Source organism: Clinocottus analis, unplaced genomic scaffold (assembly GCF_023055335.1).
Source record: "Clinocottus analis isolate CAN_PGR_092001 unplaced genomic scaffold, fCliAna1.0.p SCAF_35, whole genome shotgun sequence".
In the NCBI taxonomy this organism is placed as follows: domain Eukaryota; kingdom Metazoa; phylum Chordata; class Actinopteri; order Perciformes; family Cottidae; genus Clinocottus; species Clinocottus analis.
The window spans coordinates 1,135,155-1,161,504 of record NW_027176098.1 but is presented as its reverse complement, the minus strand read 5'-3'; the positions used below and the strand labels follow the sequence as shown (position 1 = coordinate 1,161,504).

The window sequence follows — 26,350 nt, the reverse complement described above, 5'->3', positions numbered from 1 at the left end:
GAAACTCTGAGGAAGACATATGAAGAGGAAGCCAGAAAGAAAGCTGAGGAGTTTAATGAATTCACTGTCAAACACATGGAGGAATTAGCCGGTCAGAAAGAAGAGCATGAGCAACAAATGAAAGACAAAGACAAGCAATATGACCTCTTAGCGGCACTTTCATCCCACAATGAAATAATAACACAGAAGAAACATCAAAGTGAAGTTTATGTCTTACTGAAACGTTTAACCACAAAGATAACAAGTCTGTCACAAATCAGAGACCTCCTGATGAAGCAGAAACAAGAAATGATGAAGGTGAAAACTGAAGAGGAAAAGAAAAATCTGCAGGAAAAACATGAAAAACAAACAATTGACTTGATGCAAAAGGTGTTGGGTGAAGACAGCACAACATTTTGGCAACGTTTCAAATATTTGGTTCCAGTAACATTTGGTTTCAAGTCTGAAATATGACGGAAATGAATGATTGTAACGTTTCACGTCTAATGTCGGCAGCAGGAGTTGATATGTGCCAGATTACACAACATCCTGCCCCAGAAACACACAGAGAATTTACATTTACATACATGTAGTAACAGGATCAGACCTCAGACAAACAGGAGTCGTGCTGCAAAATGATGTGGAGAGGAACTTAGTTTACAACAGCTTTCTAATTCACCATCAAGAGAGCAGAATGATGTGCATTATAACTGTTTACTTGTACAGTTTTGATTTGGTCATTTCAGACCAAAAAGTCTGGTTTATTTTTGGTTTTGGGCGTGTCGCTCTTTTGAATATTAGTTGTTCATGGTATACCATGAAAGAAGAGACAATAATGGACTCTCAGTTGTCCTAATATGGACAGAGGCATATACTAACTAATTAACAGAAACTCTTGTATATTTTGTATGTAATCCATATTATGACGGTATCATGTTAAACCTCTGTTTTTAAAAAAAAAATCAATTTGTTTGTGTCTGTGTTGGTGGAAAGCATCACTTTAAGTTGTTTCTGAAGAGTTGACAATGATCTGCACTGAGGCGGGATCCTTTCCTCTGCAAACAGATCAATGTCCGTGATTATCTGATATGCAGTCACATGTTCCTGTTGGTACATCCCTCTGGGTCAACTCAAGTATCAGAGATTTATGCTTTATTGAGTCGGACTCTTTATCGGTTAAACGTTGATATCTGTCCTTCTAGTGATAGTTATGCTTTTATTGGCTAAATAACTTCTTGCTTGTACAATAATTTGTTCAGACCCTCTGGTCTACGGCTTTCTTTTGTTTTCCCTTTGTCTTGTGAAGTTGATGATTGTTAAAAAGGTGCCGGTACAATGAACGACTTTTAGCCGATACCTTCTCAGTCTGGAGGAAATCATTTCGATACGTTGCATTGTTTTCTTCTCCACTGGTTTGTTCTTGATAATGACCGTTATTACTGTTTTCTTTTCTTAATTGTTGGGCAATTATTTGCAGATTAGCTACGAGAGACGTCAGCAGCTAGAGTCTCTAGCAGGAGAGCTGATCTTTTGTTTTCTTTTGAAAATTACACAGAAATTGGTGTTTAAATGTTTAGATGTCGCTTAACCCACATCACAAGTATCACAGCCAACATTACATTTGAAATAAACATGAATAAAATCCAAACGCAACAAATGCTTTGATGTGTCTTTGTTACGCCAAAATGAAGTCATGAATTTAAGTCATTATCTTAATTGCATGTTCTGCTTTAGATTTCTTGGTTTAGGATAAGAGATGAATGAAGTCGCTTCCCTTTAGTTCAGTGAGTCCACACTGGGTGCAGCTCTGCTTCCCCCTTGTTAAGCTGTTTGTCCAACCTGGAGCCCTGGAACACCCCCCAAGACAGTGCACCATTCCTTACAGGTAGTGACCCGGCCGGAGCCCAGGTTCAACAGTAGTCCTCTCTCCACAACATTTTTACCTTGTGATGCCGCTTGAGGTGGTCGGGTAACCCGTCATAAGGGTTGAAACACAGAGAGCAGGTGACTTCTCTAACACTCATAATTTTTTGGCGCAAAAGTGCGCAGTGTAAACATAGTAAGAAAAATATTTTGGTTCGGTATGTCACAGTCCATTTGGCACCCCTGGTACTCTCAGTCCTCTGGTACTCTAAAATAAGAATTTTCCAAAATTAAAATAGTTAAAGTTCTATCTCGTGCCCCTCGGTATCTGATTTTAAACTTTTATTTCAGAATTTTATCCAAGTGTTTTTTTCTCGGAGCCTTGGTACTTTTTTTTTTTTTTTTCCTCCCAGGAATGAGCCCTGAAATCCGGGTAAAGTTCTGGATGAGGGTCCTGGTCCTCAGGGGGTCTAGATCACTCTTACAACCCAGGAATGAGCCCTGAAGTCCGGATGTGGGTCCTGGTCCTCTCGATCACTCTAACTTACCCAGGAACGAGCCCTGAAGTGCGGGTGCGGGTCTGGATGAGGTTCCTTGTCCTCATTGGGTCTAGATTACTCTAATTTACCCAGGAATGAGCCATGAAATCCAGTTAAATTTCCGGATGCAGGTCATGGTCCTCAGGGGATCTAGATCACTCTTACTTACCCAGGAATGAGCCCTGATGTACAGGTCTGGATGTGCTTCCTGGTCCTGAGAGGGTCTCGATCACTCTAACTCTAACTTACCCAGGAATGAGCCCTGAAGTGCGGATGCGCGTCTCGATGAGGGTCCTGGTGCTTAGGGGATCTAGAGCACTCTTTCTTACTCAGGAATGAGCCCTGAAATCCGGGTAAAGTTCTAGATGCGGGTCCTGGTCCTCAGGGGGTCTAGATTACTCTTACTTACCCAGGAATGAGCCCTTAAGTCTGGTTAAAGTTCTGGATGCGGGTCCTGGTCCTCAGGGGCTGTAGATCACGCCAACTTACACAGGAATGAGCCCTGAAATCCGGGTAAAGTTCTGGATGCAAGTCATGGTCCTCAGGGGGTCTCGATCACTCTAACTTACCCAGGAATGAGCCCTGAAGTGCGGGTGAGGGTCGGGATGAGGGTCCTGGTGCTCAGGGGACCTAGAGCACTCTTACTTACCCAGGAATGAGCCCTGAAATCTGGGTAAAGTTCTGGATGCGGGTCATGGTCCTGAGGGGCTGTAGATCACGTCAACTTGCCCAGGAATGAGCCCTGAGATCCGGGTAAAGTTCTGGATGAGAATCCTGGTCCTCCGAGGGGTCCAGATCACTGTAACGGACCCAGCCAAGGCCCCTGAAGTCCGAGTGCGGGTCTGGATGCGAGTCCTGGTCCTCAGGGGATGTAAATCACTCTAACTTACCCAGGAATGAGCCCTGAGGTCTGGGTCAGGGTCTGGATGCGGGTCCTGGTTTTCAGGGGGTCCATATCACTTAGACTAACCCAGCAAAGGCCCCTGAAGTCCGGGTGCGGGTCTGGATGTGGTTCCTGGTCCTCAGGAGGTCTCGATCACTCTAACTCTAACTTACCCAGGAATGAGCCCTACAGTGCGGATGCACGCCTCGATGAGGGTCCTGGTGCTTAGGGGATCTAGAGCACTCTAACTTACCCATGAACGAGCCCTGAAATCCGGGTAAAGTTCTGGATGAGGGTCCTGGTCTTCAGAGGGGTCCATATCAGTCTAATGGAACCAGCCAAGGCCCTGGAAGTCTGCGTGCAGGTCGGGATGTGAGTCCTGGTCCTCAGGGGGTCTAGATTACTGTTACTTACCCAGGAATAAGCCCTGAAATCCGGGTAAAGTTCTGGATGCAGGTCATGGTCCTCAGGGGGTCTCGATCACTCTAACTTACCTAGGAATGAGCCCTGAAGTGCGGATGCACGCCTCGATGAGGGTCCTGGTGCTCAGGGGATCTAGAGCACTCTTACTTACTCAGGAATGAGCCCTGAAATCCGGGTAAAGTTCTGGATGCGAGTCCTGGTCCTCAGGGGGTCTACATTACTCTTACTTACCCAGGAATGCGCTCTGAAGTCTGAGTAAAGTTCTGGATGCGGGTCATGGTCCTCAGGGGGTCTCGAGCACTCTAACTTACCCAGGAATGAGCCCTGAAGTGCGGGTGAGGGTCGGGATGAGGGTCCTGGTGCTCAGGGGACCTAGAGCACTCTTACTTACCCAGGAATGAGCCCTAAAATCTGGGTAAAGTTCTGGATGAGAATCCTGGTCCTCCGAGGGGTCCAGATCACTCTAACGGACCCAGCCAAGGCCCCTGAAGTCCGAGTGCGGGTCTGGATGAGGGTCCTGGTCTTCAGAGGGGTCCAGATCAGTCTAACGGAACCAGCCAAGGCCCCTGAAGTCTGGGTGCGGGTCTGGATGCGAGTCCTGGTCCTCAGGGGGTCTAGATTGCTCTTACTTACCCAGGAATGAGCCCTGAATTGCGGGTGCGGGTCTGGATGAGGGTCCTGGCCCTCAGGGCGTCTCGATCACTCTAACTTACCCAGGAATGAGCTCTGAAATCTGGGTAAAGTTCTAGATGCGGGTCCTGGTCCTCAGGGGCTTTAGATCACGCCAACTTACCCAGGAATGAGCCCTGAAATCCGGGTAAAGTTCTGGATGCAGGTCATGGTCCTCAGGGGGTCTCGATCACTCCAACTTACCCAAGAATGAGCCCTAAAGTGTGGATGCGCGTCTCGATGAGGGTCCTGGTGCTTAGGGGATCTAGAGCACTCTAACTTACCCATGAACGAGCCCTGAAATCCGGGTAAAGTTCTAGATGCGAGTCCTGGTCCTCAAGGGGGGGGGGGGGGGGGGGGTCTACATTACTCTTACTTACCCAGGAATGAGCCCTGAAATCTGGGTAAAGTTCTGGATGCGGGTCATGGTCCTGAGGGGCTGTAGATCACGCCAACTTACCCAGGAATGAGCCCTGAGATCCGGGTAAAGTTCTGGATGATAATCCTGGTCCTCCGAGGGGTCCAGATCACGCTAACGGACCCAGCCAAGGCCCCTGAAGTCCGGGTGCGGGTCTGGATGCGAGTCCTGGTCCTCAGGGGATGTAAATCACTCTAACTTAGCTCTCCAGCTCCACCTGCTGGCCGTGGAGAGATCATCAGGTGCAGCTCCACTTACTCAGAGCATACGACCCCAAAGTGAGAGAGGAGAGAAGGAGAGAGGAGAGAACGGAGGCAATGAGAGTGAAGAGAAAGGAGGCAAGGAGAGAGGAGAGAGGAGAGAAGGAGAGAGGAGAGAACGGAGGCAAGGAGAGAAGGAGAGAAGGAGAGAAGGAGAGAGGAGTGAGTGAGGATGGCAGTGACTTGTATCACTCTGTAGTTTAACTTTCTTGGTTCTTGTTGTGAGTTTGTGCTCATGTTGAATACTTTCTGTGAGTCTCTTTGGATAAAAGCTAAATGAAATGTAAAGATACATGTGTGTCACTGTGTAAGTTGTGTAGACATGATGCTCAGTGTGTGCACACACAACACTTGTTGGTCTTCATGTGTTGTGTGGTGCAGACGTCATGACAGATCATGTGCTCATGTTGGATGAATGTGCACATGAGAGGGAAGAGAAGGAGAGACTCTTTCAGGATGACGCAGTCTCCAAACAGCTCTGGACATGAAACAACGGAGGAGCTTCTAGTGACGTCACCAGAGGAGCCCCACCTCCTGTCCTCAACTTAACTTTCACTTTCACTTCTCTCTTCGTCTGTGACGCAGCTCTGAACGCAGCTGGTGAGTAAACCACTGAAAGCAGATTCTCAGCAATAAATATGAATAAATGTTGTAGATGATCGATGTGTGATCGATGAGGAGAATGTGAGCAGCTCGAGCTGATCTCTCCGTTCTTTCTTATTGTCGGACTTTATTCCAGAAGCTCTTCTTCCTCAGCAGCAGGAGGAAGAGGAACGGACAGACTCGTGTCCGTTAAGTTATGGACTCATAACCGGATAGATCACTGAGAATTATGACGTTTTGACCGGAGCGCGTGTGTTTTAAACGCGGTGATGTTTTTTCAGCGTCTTTAAAACTTAAAATATTCTCCATTTTAAAGCGGAAGGCGCAGCTCATCACTATCAGGCTCGGCCCAGGCAGCCATGGGTGTTCACGTGTTTCAGGACCGTTGAGACGGAGCTCCTTGGCTTTAGGAGAACTTATTCATCTCTTGTGGTTGGTCCCTCCAGGTGAGTCTGTATCTGGTCCCTCCGGGTGAATCTGCCATATCTAACAATCCGCCGTATATATATATATATATATATATATATATATATATATATATATATATATATATATATATATATATATATATATATGTAACATGGTTAAAAAGGATGCATTATAAATCCAGCTAAAAAGGAAAACTGTGCCACCTGCTGTTGTAAATGTGTACCTGTGTCCCATATATCCGCAAAGGACCGTGGGAAATCCTCAGTTACTGGAGGATTCTTGCACGAGGTAACATGTCTGACTGTCTATGGAAAAGTTTGTATTAGTTTGTTGTAAAAGTATGTGAGAGTTGAGCTGTTTTTGTTGTATGAAAAGTTATCGTATTCGCCTTTGTTTTTTATTAAGTTGACTACTTGTTTTCTTCTCATTGTCCGTATGAATGTTATTAGCAACTCGCTACGTCGCTAATACGCTAATGCTAACGCGATGCCGTCTTTGTAGGCATCACGCTGTCCACAGAAGCCTTACATGTTTGTCCTTCCATAACACAGACACGTGAATAAAACGGTGTTGCAAGAACGAATCCAGCTTCGAGAGAGTCATTTCAGCCAGGAGACATCTCACAGTGGTTACATATATATATATATATATATATATATATATATATATATATATATATATATATATATATATATATATATATATATATATATTTACATATATTTATACATTAGGGCTGGGCAAGTTAACACGTTAATATCGCGTTAACTTTTCAATCGATTAACGGCGGTAATTATTTGATTATGCGTTAACTGCAGCTACTAATTAGTCTGACAATAACTGGACTGTCCTTAAAGTATCAGCAGCACTAAAAGCAGGTTCAGCAGCACTAAAAGCAACTGCTTTTTTGCCGTGGGAGGGGCTTATTGCTTTAAATTTCTCCGTAGTTCAGACCTGGCGTCTCACGGTTCTCCCACTCCGGCCCGTATGAGGTCAATCAAACATGAAAAATAAATAAATAAGATAAACGCCATGAACGCATTACAGCGACGCTGCTTTCACTTTAAAGGCGATTTATGTTGATAGGCGATTCAGCTTGACTTCATTACGCAGCAGACTGGCAGCGTGACGAAATGAGTCTGACGTAAAGCACGTATTGTTCTGTAGCTTCTGTTCTCAACAAGCAGCGGTGCTGCCGCAAGCTGCTTCACAAGCGCTCACAGGCGCGCAAATACACTACAAGTATAGAGCGTATTCACGCGACGTCATCATCTCATCCGCGCCATCTTGGGGTCCACCTAGTTAGCCTGCTGCGAATGGGAGGCAATGGATTTTGCGTACTGGAGACAAGTTTTTACACACAGGAAAGTTTCAAGGCAAAAGTTTCAAGGCATATAAAAGTCTGCATCAAGAGATGCTAACAGAAAGCTAAAACAAGAGATGCTAACAAAAAGCAAACACAAAAGATGCTAAAAGAAAGCTAACACAAGAAATGCTAACAGAAAGCTAACACAAGAGGAAGGTTAAGTGTGTTGCCCAAGGACACATGGACATGGGCTAGCCGAGGTTACTAGGGATTGAACCGCTGATCTGTGTGTGTGTGTGTGTGTGTGTGTGTGTGTCTTTGTGTGTGTGTGTGTCTTTGTGTGTGTGTGTGTGTGTGTGTGTGTGTGTGTGTGTGTGTGTGTGTGTGTTGGAAGTTTTACTGATTTAACTCAAGTTAACAAACAACAACTGAACACATCATGCTCCTCTCCAGGTTCTCTGGTTTGGTGTGTGAGGTTTCCAGCAGAGTGACGACATGGCGACTGCAGCAGCCGGTGAGCTCAGTCAGACTTCATCAGTCTGGACAACCATTGTTTACATAGTAACATACCTTTGGACTTGTTGTTCACAGAGATAAATCACACATTCAAGATGTTATCAGTAGCTGGAGCTCAAAGTTCATTCATTATGAAATATCATACAATGAATATTGAATACAACACTGATTCTGTACAACATGACAATAAACTACGACAAACATCTTTTTATTGAAGACATGTGAATGAATCAATGTTGTGTTTTCTTCAGAGTCAGATGATCTGCAGCCTGTGAAGCGGAGCAGCAGCTTTGACTTCCTGTCACCTTTAAGTGAGTTAAACTGATCTGAGTCAGAACTATTGTTCTGTTTATTAACATGTAGTTACAGTGTCCCATTTCATTTAACACAGAAGAGAATCCTATGAAGCGCAGCAGCAGCATGGAATGGCTTCCACCTTTCAGTAAGTTAAACTGAACCGTGTCAGAACTATTCTTCTGTTCATTAACATCTAGAGTTACTGTTTGTAATAAATCACAAGTTTCAAGTGAAAATGGTTGATAATCCATTTTAAAAAGTCCACCTTAAATAAGACACAACTTTCTGCTTGTTAGGCCGGTTCAGTTTTCACTTCCTGTGTTTCTAACTCAGTGTTTCCTCCTCAGTGTCTGAGCTGAGGGTTGTTCTGCTGGGGAACAGCTGGTCTGAGAGGAGTTCAGTGGGGAACTTCATACTGGGAGAGACTGTGTTCACTGAGGAAGAACCAGATGAGTGCCTGATAGTCAGAGGAGGGTTACAGGAGAAACAGATAGTTGTCCTCAACACTCCAGATCTGCTGCAGCCCAACATCTCTGAAGACAAACTAAGAAGACATGTAGAAACCTGTGAGAAACTCTCTGGTCCTGGACCTCATGTGTTCCTGCTGGTTCTCCAGCCTGAAGACTTCACTGAGGAACTCAAAGAGAAGCTGTGCAGAGTCCTGGACCTCTTCAGTGATCAATCATTTGATCATTCATTGGTACTGATATCAACACCCAGAGAGGAGAGTTCAGCCTTCATGGACAAAGACCAGCCCTTAAAGGACCTGATCAGAAAGTGTAGATACAGAAACCTGAACCAGAAGAACCTTGAACGTGCAGAGCTGTTAGCACGTTTGGGTCAAGTTGTGAAAGAGAACAATGGAGAGCATCTTAGCTGTGATGTTTATGAGGACACAGTTTCTACTTTACCAGATGATCATCAAAGACCAACAGAGAAGCAAACATGTACTTCTCTTGTAGATGCTGTTAAAGCTGCTGGTAAGTGCAGAAACATTTCTGACTAGCCAATGAATACTTTATCCTTTGTCCTTCATGATGAAATTAAACCTACAAATGAATGAATGTCATGTTTTTACAGGTCTGCAAGGAGTTAGAATCAGTTCACAACTCTCACCTTCAGAGAAAACCCACGAGACTCACAGTAAGTCAATGTATCTTCTTATCTTATTTATTTATCTCTTTTCCATGATTAACCCAAACACATCTATTTCCTATTAGTCACATTCCTATTCAGCTCCTTTACATTTGCGAGATATATTTTAAGCAAATTGTGATGCCGCCTTTTCTTAGAATGATCCAAACTAGTGCAGTGCCCGGTCAAACCACGTCTGTTCTGAACCGGCTTGATGCTTGGCCTGTGGTGTTGATGCTTGCAAACCAACTTATTCTGACAACATCTTTCTTGGGTCTCGAGCAATACACCTGCCATAACATAGTTGCATCACACAACCAAGCTTCTCACAGTCAGAACAACTGGTGAAATACACTCTGGTTCACAGGAAAAAAAACATCAGGGACAGATTTGACCTTGAGGCAAGGTCTGCAACCTGGCCATGGGGGCCCACATAGATACTGCTTTATTATGTTGTTTGGATATGACAAGTATTGAATTGTGTTCCTATTCTAACTTACTCTACCCTGAAATAACTTACACCACTTACAAAATATAGGTGATATAGCAAAGAGACCCTGGGGAAGAAGCCAAGTTTGAAAGGATGTCCACTTTGCTGGTGGTAACATTATTAGTTTAATGTTTTACACAGTGGCAATTTACTGGCAGGGGAAATAAAACTAACTATTGTTTTATTGTCTGCAAACTTGATAATGGTATTAGAACCATGTACAGGAGTGTAGTCGTACGTCGACAGCACTCAGATGGGGCACCGGTGTCCAGGGTCAAGATTGAGGAGGTTTGGTTCTTTCACCCAGTGTTTTTCAACCCTTTTGAGCCGCGATACATTTACTACAATGAAAAAATACTGCAGCACACCAACAACCCAAAAACTTACAAAACGTCACATCATATATGGTAGGTAATTATTGCGCTACCTACTGGCAGGGAGGAGTATTTGATTACTAAAAAAAATTATTTGGACTGTAAAATTGGTAATTTTCCCACAGCACACCTGACAATCTCTAATGCAACACTGTGGTTGAAAATCACTCCTCTAACCTAACAGATGGTCTCATGCCATTTTTTCTCTCTGTCTCCCCTTTTTATTACAGCTTCTGGATTCAGGATTGTTCTTATGGGGAAAAGTGAGGACAAACAGACTAAACTTGGTAATTTCATTATCAGGGATCAAAGTTTTCATTCCGAAACATTTTCCTCATTCAGTCGAAGTGTGGCCGCTTGTGGAGAGTGGAGAGGAAAACCATTAACAGTGGTGAAAACTCCAGACATCTTTAATAAGTCTCAGGAGGCTGTGAGAAGAGAGATGAAGAGCTGTGTGACTCTTTGTTCACCAGGACCAAATGTTCTGCTGCTGCTAGTGAAGCCTTCTGACTTCACTGAGGAGAACATGAAGAAACTGAAGTCCAGCCTGAGATTGTTTGATCAAGATGCTTTTAAACACTCAATGATCATCATGACACATGAGGACAAAGAACCACTTTGTGTTCGTCAGCTCCTTCAAGATTGTGGAGGAAGACACTACAGGATGTTTAGAGAAGACCACACACAGTTAATGCAGAACATTGAGAAGATTGTGCAAGAAACCAAAGGAACCTTCCTCACCTTCTCTGAAGACACCGTCAGATCAAAGTCTGATCACATGAAGCCATCTTTAAACCTGGTTCTGTGTGGGAGGACAGGAGCAGGGAAGACTTCAGCAGCCAAGGCCATTTTAGGTCAGACAGAGCTTCATTCAGTCTCCAACTCACCAGAGTGTGTTAAACATCAGGGAGAGGTGAGTGGACGTCTGGTTTCTCTGGTGGAGCTGCCGGCCTTGTGTGGAAAACCTCAGGAGGAAGTGATGGAGGAATCCCTCAGGTGTATCTCCCTCTGTGACCCTGAGGGCGTCCATGCCTTCATCCTGGTCCTTCCTGTGGGTCCCCTCACTGATGAAGACAAGGGAGAGTTAGAGACCATCAAGAACTCTTTCAGCTCTTCAGTCAATGACTTCATCATGATTCTGTTCACTGTGGACTCAGATCCTGAAGCTCCAGCTGTCGTTAAGTTTCTGAAGGAAACCAAAGAGATCCAGGAGCTCAGTCAGAGCTGTGGAGGAAGATGTTTTGTCATCAACATCAAGGACCAGCAGCAGATCCCAGAGCTGTTGGATTCTGTGGAAACGATGAGGCTGAAATCTTCCCACACCGACCCATGCTGCTACACAACAGGAGTGTTTGCACATGCTCAAATAGAAAAGATCAGCACACTGCAGTCTGAACTGAAGGACCTGAGAACACAAAGTACGATCACCTGTAAGTATTAAAATACATATACATATATATATATATATATATATATATATATATATATATATATATATATATATATATATATATATATATATATACATACATATATATATATATATACGTGTGAGCGGGAAGGGTGTTTTCCAAATTCATGCCGATTGGCCCAAAGGGGGTGTGGTAGTGAAAGCTGCATAACTTGATGGATTAACGTTCCAAGATCAAACTCTTGAATTGTTTCTTGTAGACGCTTGTGGGAGTAATCTTTGTCTGTTAATGTATACAGCTGTGGATGTACTTACATGGTGGCAGCTATTGCAATTTGCATCTTTTAAAGTAACTCCATATCTTTATTATTTCTCAGGTGATGAAGAGAAGCAGAGCCCAGAGTGTCTCAAGATTGTTCTGATAGGAAAGACTGGCAGCGGAAAGAGCTCCTCAGGAAACACCATTCTAGGAAGAAAGGAGTTCAGAGCTGAACTCTGTCCAACATCAGTCACCAAACGTTGTCAGAAAGCAGAGAGTGAAGTGGACGGTCGTCCTGTCGTCGTGGTCGACACTCCTGGTCTGTTTGACACAGAGTTGTCCACCGAAGAGGTAAATGAGGAGATGGTGAAATGCATCAGTCTGCTGGCTCCTGGACCTCATGTCTTCCTGCTGGTGGTACGAGTTGGTAGATTTACAGAAGAAGAAAAGGAGACGTTACAACTCATCAAGAAAGGCTTTGGGAAAGATTCTGAAAAGTTCACCATCGTTCTTTTCACTGGAGGAGATTCACTGGATGAGGATGAGCAGACTATTGATCAGTTTATTGCTAAAGGATGTGGTAGTTCCTTTAAAAAACTGATCGCTGACTGTGGAGGAAGATACCATGTGTTTAATAACCGTGATAAAACAAAACAAATCCAAGTCAGTGAGCTGATAACCAAGATCGACACCATGGTGAAGACAAATGGAGGCAAATGCTACACTAATGAGATGCTGCAAGAGGCCGAGACCGCGATCAAGAAAGAAGTGGAGAGGATCCTTCACGAGAAGGAAGAAGAGATGGAGAGAGAGAGGGAAGAACTTAAAAGAAAACATGAAGAAGAAATGCAGAAATTGGAAAGAAAAATGGAAAAACAGAGAGAGGAAACTGAACAAGAGAGAGCAGTGAAAGACAAAAGCCTTGAGGAAATGAAGGATTACATCAACAAGGCCAGTGAAGAAAGAAAGAAAGAACAGGAAATGAGAGAAGAAGAAGACAAGAAGAGAAAACAAGAGGAAGAAGTAAAACGACAAGAGTGGAGCAAAAAAGTTGAAGCTTTGGAGCAAAAAATCAGATTAGAGACAGAATCAAAGGACATAAAGCTGGAGGAGAATAGAGAAGAGATGAGAAAAGAGCAAGAGAACTGGGAGACAAAACAAAAAGAATGGTGGGAAAAACGAGATGAAGAAAATGAAAAGAGACGACAGGAAGAAGAAACAAAACTCAGAAAACGTCAAGAAGAATACGAACAGGAAAGAGAACAATATGAAAAGAAAAGAAAAGAAGAAGACAGAATCAGAAGAGAAGAAGATGAAAGAAAGAGAAAAGAAATGGAGGAGGGTCATGAGAGAAACATGGAAACTCTGAGGAAGACATATGAAGAGGAAGCCAGAAAGAAAGCTGAGGAGTTTAATGAATTCACTGTCAAACACATGGAGGAATTAGCCGGTCAGAAAGAAGAGCATGAGCAACAAATGGAAGACAAAGACAAGCAATATGACCTCTTAGCGGCACTTTCATCCCACAAGGAAAAAATAACACAGAAGAAACATCAAAGTGAAGTTTATGACTTACTGAAACGTTTGACCACAAAGATAACAAGTCTGTCACAAATCAGAGACCTCCTGATGAAGCAGAAACAAGAAATGATGAAGGTGAAAACTGAAGAGGAAAAGAAAAATCTGCAGGAAAAACATGAAAAAAAAACAATTGACTTGATGCAAAAGGTGTTGGGTGAAGACAGCACAACATTTTGGCAACGTTTCACATATTTGGTTCCAGTAACATTTGGTTTCAAGTCTGAAATATGACGGAAATGAATGATTGCAACGTTTCACGTCTAATGTCATCAGCAGGAGTTGATATGTGCCAGATTACACAACATCCTGCCCCAGAAACACACAGAGAATTTACATTTACATACATGTAGTAACAGGATCAGACCTCAGACAAACAGGAGTCGTGCTGCAAAATGATGTGGAGAGGAACTTAGTTTACAACAGCTTTCTAATTCATCATCAAGAGAGCAGAATGATGTGCACTATAACTCAGTTTACTTGTAAAGTTTTGATTTGGTCATTTCAGACCAAAAAGTCTGGTTTATTTTTGGTTTTGGGCGTGTCGCTCTTTTGAATATTAGTTGTTCATGGTATACCATGAAAGAAGAGACAATAATGGACTCTCAGTTGTCCTAATATGGACAGAGGCATATACTAACTAATTAACAGAAACTCTTGTATATTTTGTATGTAATCCATATTATGACGGTATCATGTTAAACCTCTGTTTTTAAAAAAAAAAATCAATTTGTTTGTGTCTGTGTTGGTGGAAAGCATCACTTTAAGTTGTTTCTGAAGAGTTGACAATGATCTGCACTGAGGCGGGATCCTTTCCTCTGCAAACAGATCAATGTCCGTGATTATCTGATATGCAGTCACATGTTCCTGTTGGTACATCCCTCTGGGTCAACTCAAGTATCAGAGATTTATGCTTTATTGAGTCGGACTCTTTATCGGTTAAACGTTGATAGCTGTCCTTCTAGTGATAGTTATGCTTTTATTGGCTAAATAACTTCTTGCTTGTACAATAATTTGTTCAGACCCTCTGGTCTACGGCTTTCTTTTGTTTTCCCTTTGTTTTGTGAAGTTGATGATTGTTAAAAAGGTGCCGGTACAATGAACGACTTTTAGCCGATACCTTCTCAGTCTGGAGGAAATCATTTCGATACGTTGCATTGTTTTCTTCTCCACTGGTTTGTTCTTGATAATGACCGTTATTACTGTTTTCTTTTCTTAATTGTTGGGCAATTATTTGCAGATTAGCTACGAGAGACGTCAACAGCTAGAGTCTCTAGCAGGAGAGCTGATCTTTTGTTTTCTTTTGAAAATTACACAGAAATTGGTGTTTAAATGTTTAGATGTCGCTTAACCCACATCACAAGTATCACAGCCAACATTACATTTGAAATAAACATGAATAAAATCCAAAAGCAACAAATGCTTTGATGTGTCTTTGTTATGCCAAAATGAAGTCATGAATTTAAGTCATTATCTTAATTGCATGTTCTGCTTTAGATTTCTTGGTTTAGGATAAGAGATGAATGAAGTCGCTTCCCTTTAGTTCAGTGAGTCCACACTGGGTGCAGCTCTGCTTCCCCCTTGTTAAGCTGTTTGTCCAACCTGGAGCCCTGGAACACCCCCCAAGACAGTGCACCATTCCTTACAGGTAGTGACCCGGCCGGAGCCCAGGTTCAACAGTAGTCCTCTCTCCACAACATTTTTACCTTGTGATGCCGCTTGAGGTGGTCGGGTAACCCGTCATAAGGGTTGAAACACAGAGAGCAGGTGACTTCTCTAACGCTCATAATTTTTTGGCGCAAAAGTGCGCAGTGTAAACATAGTAAGAAAAATATTTTGGTTCGGTATGTCACAGTCCATTTGGCACCCCTGGTACTCTCAGTCCTCTGGTACTCTAAAAGAAGAATTTTCCAAAATTAAAATAGTTAAAGTTCTATCTCGTGCCCCTCGGTATCTGATTTTAAACTTTTATTTCAGAATTTTATCCAAGTGTTTTTTTCTCGGAGCCTTGGTACTTTTTTTTTTTTTTTTCCTCCCAGGAATGAGCCCTGAAATCCGGGTAAAGTTTTGGATGAGGGTCCTGGTCCTCAGGGGGTCTAGATTACTCTTACTTACCCAGGAATGAGCCCTGAAGTGCGGGTCTGGATGAGGTTCCTGGTCCTCATTGGGTCTAGATTACTCTAATTTACCCAGGAATGAGCCCTGAAATCCGGGTAAAGTTCTGGATACGGTTCCTGGTCCTCAGGGACTGTAGATCAATTCAACTTACCCAGGAATGAGCCCTGAAATCCAGGTAAAGTTATGGATGCGGGTCCTGGTCCTCAGGGGCTCTAGATCACTTTTACTTACCCATGAATGAACCCTAAAAGCTGGATAAAGTTCTGCGGGTCTACATTACTCTTACTTACCCAGGAATGAGCTCTGAAGTCTGGGTAAAGTTCTGGATGCAGGTCATGGTCCTCAGGGGGTCTCGATCACGCTAACTTACCTTGGAATGAGCCTTGAAGTGCGAATGCACGCCTCGATGAGGGTCCTGGTGCTCAGGGGATCTATAGCACTCTTACTTAATCAGGAATGAGTCCTGAAATCCGGGTAAAGTTCTGGATGCGAATCCTGGTCCTCAGGGGGTCTACATTACTCTTATTTACCCAGGAATGAGCTCTGAAGTCTGGGTAAAGTTATAGATGCGGGTCCTGGTCCTCAAGGGGTCTCGATCACTCTAACTTACCCAGGAATGAGTCCTGAAGTGCGGGTGAGGGTCGGGATGAGGATCCTGGAACTCAGGGAACCTAGAGCACTCTTACTTACCCAAGAATGAGCCCTGAAATCTGGGTAAAGTTCTGGATGCGGGTCATGGTCCTGAGGGGCTGTAGATCATGCCAACTTACCCAGGAATAAGCCCTGAGATCCGGGTAAAGTTCTGGATGAGAATCCTGGTCCTCCGAGGGGTCCAGATCACTCTAACGTATCCAGCCAAGGCCCCTGAAGTCCGAGTGCGGGTCTGGATGAGGGTCCTGGTCTTCAGAGGGGTCCATATCAGTCTAACGGAACCAGCCAAGGCCCCTGAAGTCTGGGTGCGGGTCTGGATGCGAGTCCTGGTCCTCATGGGGTCTAGATTACACTTACTTACCCAGGAATGAGCCCTGAATTGCGGGTGCGTGTCTGTATGAGGATCCTGGAACTCAGGGGGTCTAGATCACGCTAACTTACCCAGGAATGAGCTCTGAAGTCTGGGTAAAGTTCTGGATGCGGGTCCTGGTCCTCACGGGCTGTAGATCACGCCAACTTACCCAGGAATGAGCCCTGAATTGCGGGTGCGGGTCTGGATGAGGATCCTGGAACTCAGGGGGTCTAGATCACTCTAACTTACCCAGGAATGAGCCCTGAAATCCGGGTAAAGTTCTGGATGCAGGTCATTGTCCTCAGGGGGTCTCGATCACCCTCACTCTAACCTACCCAGGAATGAGCCCTGAAGTGCGGGTGCGGGTCTGGATGAGGTTCCTTATCCTCATGGGGTCTAGATCACTCTAACTTACCCAGGAATGAGCCCTGAAATCCGGGTAAAGTTCTGGATGCAGGTCATGGTCCTTAGGGGATCTAGATCACTCTTACTTACCCAGGAATTAGCCCTGATGTCTGGGTAAAGTTCTGGATACGGTTCCTGGTCCTCAGGGACTGTAGATCACGCCAACTTACCCAGGAATGAGCCCTGAAATCCGGGTAAAGTTATGGATGCGGGTCCTGGTCCTCAGGGGCTCTAGATCACTTTTACTTACCCATGAATGAACCCTAAAAGCTGGATAAAGTTCTGCGGGTCGACATTACTCTTACTTACCCAGGAATGAGCTCTGACGTCTGGATAAAGTTCTGGATGCAGGTCATGGTCCTCAGGGGGTCTCGATCACGCTAACTTACCTTGGAATGAGCCCTGAAGTGCGAATGCACGCCTCGATGAGGGTCCTGGTGCTCAGGGGACCTAGAGCACTCTTACTTACTCAGGAATGAGCCCTGAAATCCGGGTAAAGTTCTGGATGCGAATCCTGATGCTCAGGGGGTCTACATTACTCTTATTTACCCAGGAATGAGCTCTGAAGTCTGGGTAAAGTTATAGATGCGGGTCCTGGTCCTCAGAGGCTCTATATCACTTTTACTTACCCATGAATGAACCCTAAAATCCGAATAAAGTTCTGGATGCGGGTCCTGGTCCTCAGGGGCTGTAGATCATGCCAACTTACCCAGGAATGAGCCCTGAAGTCCAGATGCGGGTCCTGGTCCTCAGGGGGTCTAGATTACTCTTACTTACTCAGGAATGAGCCCTGAAGTGCGGGTCTGGATGAGGGTCCTAGTGCTCAGGGTACCTAGAGCACTCTTACTTACCCAGGAATGAGCCCTGAAATCTGGGTAAAGTTCTGGATTCGGGTCATGGTCCTGAGGGGCTGTAGATCACACCAACTTACCCAGGAATGAGCCCTGAGATCCGGGTAAAGTTCTGGATGAGAAAGCCCCTGAAATCCGGGTGCGGGTCTGGATGCGAGTCCTGGTGCTCAGGAAGTCCATATCACTTAGACTAACCCAGCCAAGGCCCACCAAGTCTGGGTACAAGTCTTGGTCCTGTAGGGGGTCCACATCACTCAGAGTAACCCAGCAGAGGTGGACCAAGTTCTGTGGTCGCCATCCCTTGACCCAGACCCCCCAAGTTTGACAGCAAACTCACCCCAGGGTCCCCTCAAGCAACCCGGGGTTGCAGGGAGGATTTCCCTCCCTCTTCCTCTCGCCCTCTCAGCCCGGTCCAGAATTAAAAAAAGAGCTGGAGGCCAGAAAAACTTCCCTTTTCAGGTCAGGAAAAATACTACCCCTACTGTGATTAGCTTGCAGACAACGCCAGTGGACAGCTCTGGTTCCCCTGAAGACGTGGGTCAGACAGACTTCTAGCTGCTTCACAGCCTGCTCCAGGCCCGCATGAAGGCCGAATTTATGAATGGAGATTTTGATGAATCCTGTAAGTTGTTGCCATCTGGTGGCGCATTAAATTCATGTCAGTCACAAAGGTGGGAGGGAATTTTCACCCAAAAAGTAGCATGAACCAAAAGGTGGGGGCTGAAAAAAAAATGAGTTTTTGGTCATTTAGGGGGGTCCATGTCACTCAGAGGGACCCAGGCAGGGTCCACCAAGTCTGGGTGCAGGTCTTGGTCCTTTAGGGGGGTCCACATTTGACACCTTAACTCGGAAAATAGCATCATTCTGTAGGAAAAGACACTCACAAGGTTAGTCTGGTGACAGGATTCACATGTCTGTGTTCATGACATTTCACACATGCGTGGAAAAAGCAGAGTTATATCCGTCAACATAGAATGGATCAAACATCATCATCATCATCATCATCATCATAGCTGTGTTCAAAGCTCCGTAGACGAGCGTCACATGTCCTCGCTCACTCGTAGCTCTTTAAAACGCGTCTGAGCGCGTTCTCAGGCTTCACTTCCTCTTCCAGCGTCTTGGACTGACGGCGCAGCACGAACCTCAGCAGGTGAGTGAACTCTACAGTCAGCTGCTTTCTGTAAACGCCGCTCAGACGGAGCGTGAATGAAGGCGCATCGGCCTCGACTCAGTGGAGTCCATCGACAGTAGACCCTCGAGAAGAAAAGGAAATAATCTGAAAGACTCGCAGATCAAAAGTCTGAGAAACGTGAAGAGAAGTCTCTCGTTGTTTCAACAGGACTTCATAAATAACAGAAGGAGTTGATTTAGTTTTTACAGATTGAAGAAAAGACGTTTCTGCCTGTTCAGATAGTGTTTAATGTCCACACCTGATTCATTTGTACTGATGCTCTCTCTCTCTCTCTCTCTCTCTCTCTCTCTCTCTCTCTCTCTCTCTCTCTCCTGGTTAAACTGGTTTCACTGGCTTTGCTTCTTATCTCGTGGTATTTTTAGTCACATAGTTTCACCGTTTCTGTGAACTGATCATGAATCTATATTAACATTATTACTTACATCATTCATAATATATTATTATTCACATTTTTACTCAAACATTAACATTAGTTTCAATATTACTAAAGCTGATTCATTATTAATAATATTGAATAATAATAATGATGACATTTACATTCATATTTTAATATTTTAACTAATGTATTAACTATATAACTAATACATTAACATGACTACTGATCCAATAATATTATTTAGATTGTTAATAACATTTTTAATAACATATTAATATGTTCCTACTTTGCTGTATGAACATTATTAACATGATTAATAATGAACTAATGTTATAGTATTACACACATGTTATCACTATCAACAATGCAACTTATACATTTATTGATGTTATTATTTACAATAATATGATTCACATTATTACTCATATATTAACATAATTAACAATATCACATGCATTAAGATATAAATTATATTTTCATGTTGTTTTGTAGTAAGTGCGGTCGTCTATCACCAGGCATGAAGAAAATACTGAAGGGAAGTACCTGGGAGTTGTACTTGGAATGCAGGTATGTACAGTGTTGTTCTTTCATGACCACACCTCAGGTACTACTGGAAAAACACAAACCTGCTTCATGACACACACTGAAAACTGATCAATATCAGTTAAGTGTGAAGCAGTGAACAATAACATCACAGTTGTGTTGCGCTGACATGGACTGTGTACCATGAATATACTACTCATTACATGTACAATGTGTCTACTTCTCATTACATGTACCATGCATATACTACTTGTTATATGTGCCATGCGTATACTACTCATTATATGAATAGTCTCTGTCATATTCGTGTAATGTGCTGTAACTCTGTTACGTTGTTCATTCTGGTCACATGACATCTGTTGCTCTATGAAGCTTCTTCCTGTTTCCCTGTTAAAGGGTGTTTACTGTCTTTATTTGGGAGTTGTTCCTGATCTGGTGTGAGGTCCTGGGACAGGATGTCATGTGTACAGATTGTACAGCCCTCTGAGGATAATGTTGAATTGGTGATTTGGGGCTATACAACATAAACTGAGTTAAAATGTTCAGTCACATACATGTTTTATGAGAAAAGAGGTAAACCCAAAAATAAACAAATACATGTGTTAACTGTTAACAACAACAATACACACACACACACAGTACTGACTGGGTGAAGACAGAAGGTGTGGCTATTCAACAGAAGAAGATCCTCTGTGAACCTACCTCTTCTTTTTTAGGTGCTCAGGTTAAAGTTGGTCTCCAGATGAATTGGTCTGTTTCCAGCAGAGTGACATCATGGCGACGGCAGCAGCAGGTGAGCTCAGATGGACTTTGTTAGTCAGACCTGTCTTCTCTCACTGTCCTCATAATACTCATGAGATACAGGTACCCATGTGTTCTTCATTCATTTCTGTTAGAATAATCCTTACATCATTTTTTAGATGGACTTCATTTGAGAAATAGCTGTCAGGCCACTCGTATATGTTTGCGTTGTTCTCCGATGCTTAGTATTTAGAGAAATTGCTGCACGCACCTAACATTATTAAGACATCTGCCTCTGGTCATGCCCAAGCTACTAAATGTGCAAGTGCAAGTAATATAAACAGCTACAAAGTCCACTTAGGATGGATGTTGGGTGGTAGGTAAACAAACACATGACCATTCAAGACTGTTAGCTTGAATGTTTTCTGTTCGGCATTGATCTCTATTGGTTCATGTTCAGAATTTCCCTCAATTGGTCGAAGCTTGGAATTGACCCTGAATGGTTCAAATGTAACATGGACCTTAAATGACTATGTTAGGCACTGGCATACAATGATCAAGATTTGGCATTGACCTTGAGTGGTTGAGGTTTAGCATTTACCCTAAATGGTTAAAGTTTGTCTTGACCTTGAGTGGTTTGGGTTGGACATTGGCCTCGAATGGTGTATGTTAGCCATTGACCTCCAGGTCACATGACCTTGCAAGATATGGCAAAGACTTTGAATATTTAACATTTGGCATTGACAGCGAATGGTTCATGTTAGCCGTTTGCAGCGAGTGCTTAAAGTTAGGTATTGACCTGAAATGATTGAGGTTTGCCATAGATCTTGAATGGTTAAAGTTGGGCACGGACCTTACATGGTTTATGTTAGCCATTTGCCTTGAATAGTTGAAGTTTGGTGTTTGTTGAGTTCAAGCATGAGTATGATGAAAGCATGTCATGTGATAACAGGTGGTCAAATGTGGGGTTGGGGAAGTGTGTGTTGGTGGTGGGGGGAGGGAGGGGTTGCATGTTCAAAGTGAACCTAAGGCATCAGATATGAAGGTACCTCGGCCTTAATCTTTCTATATATTCTATCATCCATTGATTACTGAACCATGACTTTTGACCCCTTCGTTATCAATGCGGTGACCTGTTTGTAATCAATGTCGTTTGTTTCTGGTGTTCATTCCGGCTCTAAAACTTGTGGTATTCTCCATCATTAACAAAAGTCTCATAAACTGACTGACGGCACCTTGCAATTACCAACATTACAAATGGACTACTGTTAAACTGTTTTAAATAACCAATGTTTAAAAACATGGGCTGGACTCCAGCTCCCTCAAAACTATTGACCTGATTCCTAATTTGAAGTTAAATTGTTTTGAGGTGGCAAACAGACAGATTTTGGATTGACTGAGGTGCTAAATGAGTGTGTATGTCCTATTATTGTGCCATTCCCAAACTGACTCAATATTTTTGTTGTATTATAGAATCTGCTTTCAGGATTTTGCTGTTGGGGAAAAGTGACAAGCCAAAGGCAACACTGGGCGACTTCATCCTTGGTAACCAAGACCATGATTTCAAGAAACATACCCCAATCAAGCACTGTGTGGCCATTTGCGGAGAGTGGAAAGGAAATCCTCTGACAGTAGTGAAAACCCCTTATATCTTCAGTCTGTCTGAGGAAAAACTGAGACAAGAAATCAGAAGCTGTGTGAGTCTTTGTGCTCCTGGACCAAATGTGCTGCTGTTCGTGGTGGAGTCTCCTGATATAACAACGATCAGGCAAAAACTAAAGACCATCCTGAGTCTTTTTGGTCAAGATGTCTTCAAACACTCAATTGTCATCACCACACAAGAAGGGATGGAAGCAAATTTCTCTGTTAGTCAGCTCATTAAAGACTGTGGAGGAAGACACTACAACATGTTTGGAAATGACCACACACTGCTCATGGAGAAGATTGAGAAGATTGTGCTTGAAAACAAAGAAACCTTTCTCACCTTCTCTGAAGACACCGTCAGCTCAAAGTCTGATCACATGAAGCCATCTTTAAACCTGGTTCTGTGTGGGAGGACAAGAGCAGGGAAGACATCAGCAGCCAAGGCCATTTTAGGTCAGACAGAGCTTCATTTAGTCTCCAACTCACCAGAGTGTGTTAAACATCAGGGAGAGGTGAGTGGACGTCGGGTTTCTCTGGTGGAGCTGCCGGCCTTGTGTGGAAAACCTCAGGAGGAAGTGATGGAGGAATCCCTCAGGTGTATCTCCCTCTGTGACCCTGAGGGCGTCCATGCCTTCATCCTGGTCCTTCCTGTAGGTCCCCTCATTGAAGTAGACAAGGGAGAGTTAGAGACCATCAAGAACTCTTTCAGCTCTTCAGTCAATGACTTCATCATGATTCTGTTCACTGTGGATTCAGATCACGCGGTTCAAGATGCGGCGAATTATGTAAGCTGGACCACAGACATCCAGGATTTCTGTCGGAGCTGGGGAGGAAGACATGTTGTTCTCAACATCAAGGACCAGCAGGCGATTGCCAAGATGTTGGATACTATTGTCAGACCAAACTGCTACACAACAGAAACATTTGCACAGGCTCAAATAGGAAAGATCATACAGCAAGATAAATTGATCAGCAGGCAACACGCTGAACTTCAGAGGCTAAAAAAGAGCAGTATCACTTGTAAGTATATTCATGGCTTTCCCAGGTCCAATCAATGTCATGTACTAGATTACTGAAATGGGACTGATTTGAACACTTACATTGTCATTGGTTCAATCAATACATCCAGTGGCGGCTGGTGGCAATTTTTTTTGATAGGTCCAGCCCATCAATTTCAGCAAAAATCCCCGTATCATTCAATGCAAAACAAGGTTTGCATTTATTCCAACACGTTGACACAATAAGGACATCTTATAATACAATTCAGTATAATACAATATATCATGTTGCTTACCACTACAGAAGATCGTTATGCACTTTACTGATGATTGCAAATTTATTGATAAATTCCCCAAAACAACCTAAGAGCTTTGCACATAAACGATAATTATGTTCGCTTACTCCTCGTTTGCATTAATAGCATCACACACAGAGCCAACACTCACACTAATTACCCTAAAACATAGACAGTTATTACATGTCTTAATGCCTCTGCTGTGACTGAACTGTCAAGACAAGTAACTGCAGGTTTTTAATATTTCTCAGGTGATGAAGGGAAGCAGAGCCCAGAGTGTTTCAGGATTGTTCTGATAGGAAAGACTGGCAGTGGAAAGAGCTCCTCAGGAAACACCATTCTAGGAGGAGAGGAGTTCAGAGCTGAACCGGGCCAGAATTCAGTCACCAAACGTTGTCAGAAAGCAGAGAGTGAAGTGGACGGTCGTCCTGTCGTCGTGGTCGACACTCCTGGTCTGTTCGACACAGAGTTGTCCACCGAAGAGGTAAATGAGGAGATGGTGAAATGCATCAGTCTGCTGGCTCCTGGACCTCATGTGTTCCTGCTGGTGGTACAAGTTGGTAGATTTACAGACGAGGAAAAGGAGACGTTACAACTCATCAAGAAAGGCTTTGGGAAAGATTCTGAAAAGTTCACCATCGTTCTTTTCACTGGAGGAGATTCACTGGAGAAGGGGAAGCAAACCATTGATGAGTTCATTGCAAACGGGCGTGGTGGTTCCTTACAGGAAGTGATCGATGACTGTGGAGGAAGATACCATGTGTTTAATAACTATGATGAACACAACCACACACAAGTCAGTGAGCTGATAACCAAGATCGACACCATGGTGAAGACAAATGGAGGCAAATGCTACACTAATGAGATGCTGCAAGAGGCCGAGACCGCGATCAAGAAAGAAGTGGAGAGGATCCTTCAGGAGAAGGAAGAAGAGATGGAGAGAGAGAGGGAAGAACTTAAAAGAAAACATGAAGAAGAAATTGAGATATTGGAAAGAAAAATGGAAAAACAGAGAGCAGAAATTGAAATAGAGAGAGCAGTGAAGGACAAAAGTCTTAAGGATTCCATCGGCAGGAAGTTCGACAAAAGAAAGAAAGAACAACAAAAAAGAGAACAAGATGACCAAGAGAAAAAAAGACAGGAAGAATTACAGCGACAGGAATGGAAAAAAGAACTTGAAGCTATGGAGAACAAATCAAAGGAAACATTTGACAAAAAGCTGCAGCAGGAAATAGAACGGATGAAAAAACAACAAGAGGCGCGAGAAAGGGAACTAAAAGAGCGTTGGGAGGAAAGTGATCAGAAAACTACACAGGAAGAACATGCAGCAAGTGAAAAGCTAAAGCAGGAAAAGGAAAAACAGGAAAACGACAGAAAAGAAGAAGATAAAATCAGAAGAGAAAAGGAGGAGGAAATGCAAAAGGAATTGCAGAAAAACTTTGTTAACTCCCTGATGCTTATGAAGAAGGACTTTGAAGAGAAAGCCAGAACAGAAGCGGAGGAATTCAACAAATTCAAAGAGAAACACATGAATGAGATGAAAGAACAACTGAAAGCCAAAGATGAACATTGCAACATTTTAATGGCACTTTCTGCTTACAGTAAAGAAGAAATGAAGAAAAAACATCAAGAAGAAATCCGTGACTTAGTGACGTGTCTCACCAAAAACAGGAGAAATGTCAAAAAGATCCATCGCTTACTAAAAAAACAGGAACAAGAAATAAATATGGAATATTTATGGAGACATGTGGAATTTCTGGAGCCAAATGAAAACCTGCAGAAAACACATGAAAATCAATTAAGTGACTTGATAGCAGAACTTCTGGACGGACCCGACAAACCACAATGTCCCATCTCATGAGGGCTTTTATTTTGAAGGCATGCTCGTGGCGCGGCTCCGGACCAAAATATCTCCACAACTATTGGCTGGATTGCCAATACATTTGGTTCAAACATTCGTGTTCCCCAGAGGATGAATCCTACTGACTTTGAAGACCCTCTGACTTTTCCTCTAGCGCCACCATGAGGTTGACGTTTGAGCTTTTTAGTGAAACATCAACCACTATTGGATGGACTTTGATCAACATTGATTGAGACATTCATGTTCCCAGTAGGATGAACTGTACTGACTTCGAACATCCTTTGACTTTTCATCTAGGCCCATCATGAGGTCAACATATTCATGTGTCTAATACTTTGTTCACAGACTATATCCCCTTCACTCTGTAGACTTTTGTATAATGTGGTTTAATGAACGCTGGAGATGGAGGTTTGCTTCCTTGTTGACTTATAAGTACTTTTGTTTTGTTTATATTTGATGTATTCAATGTCTGCATTTAGAAATATAGTCAAGTAAGAATGTAATCAAGCAAAACAAATCTATGTAGTTTTCACAGTAATATTACTGCATTCTGTATTGCATATTCTGACCGTAGAACTCCTATACAGCATGTTGCTGTACATCTGCAAAGCATCGTGGTCAAAATTTATTCCTGGGTAAATTTAACTGTAAATAAAAGTTGCTGTGAATCAAAGAACTGTAATTTTGACCGGGTGTTTCCTTTTTTTCAGCAATACACTATACTCCATGATAATATTATTTTCAACACACATGTTAGTTGTAGCTAACACGCAGACACAGGGGAAACAACATTGCATTACACAAAATATGACATTAACTACAGCGTTGTGTGCCGATGGACACTTGTTTCTTCGACACAATATTGGAGCAAGAGCGACAACATTTCTGACC

The 26,350-nt window shown here is 43.2% G+C and overlaps 2 protein-coding genes and 1 long non-coding RNA gene across 4 annotated transcripts in view; all 3 read left to right on the top strand.

Moving 5' to 3' along the window:
• LOC137799392 (uncharacterized) overlaps window positions 1-14,842 on the top strand; it is a 64,134-nt gene extending 49,292 nt beyond the window's left edge. The window contains exons 1-7 of one of the 2 annotated variants that reach the window (XM_068596188.1): window positions 7,825-7,886; window positions 8,140-8,199; window positions 8,280-8,330; window positions 8,533-9,165; window positions 9,266-9,328; window positions 10,414-11,613; window positions 11,972-14,842. In XM_068596188.1, coding sequence (XP_068452289.1) covers window positions 7,868-7,886; window positions 8,140-8,199; window positions 8,280-8,330; window positions 8,533-9,165; window positions 9,266-9,328; window positions 10,414-11,613; window positions 11,972-13,665 — 3,720 coding nt within the window. In that variant the 5' untranslated portion in view covers window positions 7,825-7,867 and the 3' untranslated portion in view covers window positions 13,666-14,842. Of the gene's footprint in view, window positions 1-7,824; window positions 7,887-8,139; window positions 8,200-8,279; window positions 8,331-8,532; window positions 9,166-9,265; window positions 9,329-10,413; window positions 11,614-11,971 lie in introns of those variants that run through there. The other variant, XM_068596187.1, reaches the window with a different exon arrangement.
• Window positions 14,843-18,928: 4,086 nt separating this feature from the next.
• Window positions 18,929-22,585, top strand: LOC137799399 (uncharacterized). Its single transcript, XR_011079419.1, has 4 exons — window positions 18,929-18,958; window positions 19,869-19,943; window positions 20,636-20,712; window positions 22,134-22,585. It is a non-coding gene; the product is annotated as an uncharacterized lncRNA (long non-coding RNA).
• Window positions 22,586-22,588: 3 nt separating this feature from the next.
• On the top strand, window positions 22,589-26,089 carry LOC137799394 (GTPase IMAP family member 8-like). The gene is made up of 2 exons (XM_068596189.1): window positions 22,589-23,324; window positions 23,850-26,089. The coding sequence occupies exons 1-2, from the start codon at window positions 22,595-22,597 to the stop codon at window positions 25,457-25,459; spliced, it is 2,340 nt and encodes a 779-aa protein (XP_068452290.1). The 5' UTR covers window positions 22,589-22,594; the 3' UTR covers window positions 25,460-26,089.
• The last annotated feature ends 261 nt before the right edge of the window (window positions 26,090-26,350 follow it).

Bases quoted from the DNA above. Each gene is read 5' to 3' on its own strand.
- LOC137799394 (XM_068596189.1), top strand. From the start codon at position 22,595: ATGGAGAAGATTGAGAAGATTGTGCTTGAAAACAAAGAAACCTTTCTC. The intron at 23,325-23,849 runs GTAAGTATATTC...AATATTTCTCAG, and splicing joins AAAAAAGAGCAGTATCACTT to GTGATGAAGGGAAGCAGAGC.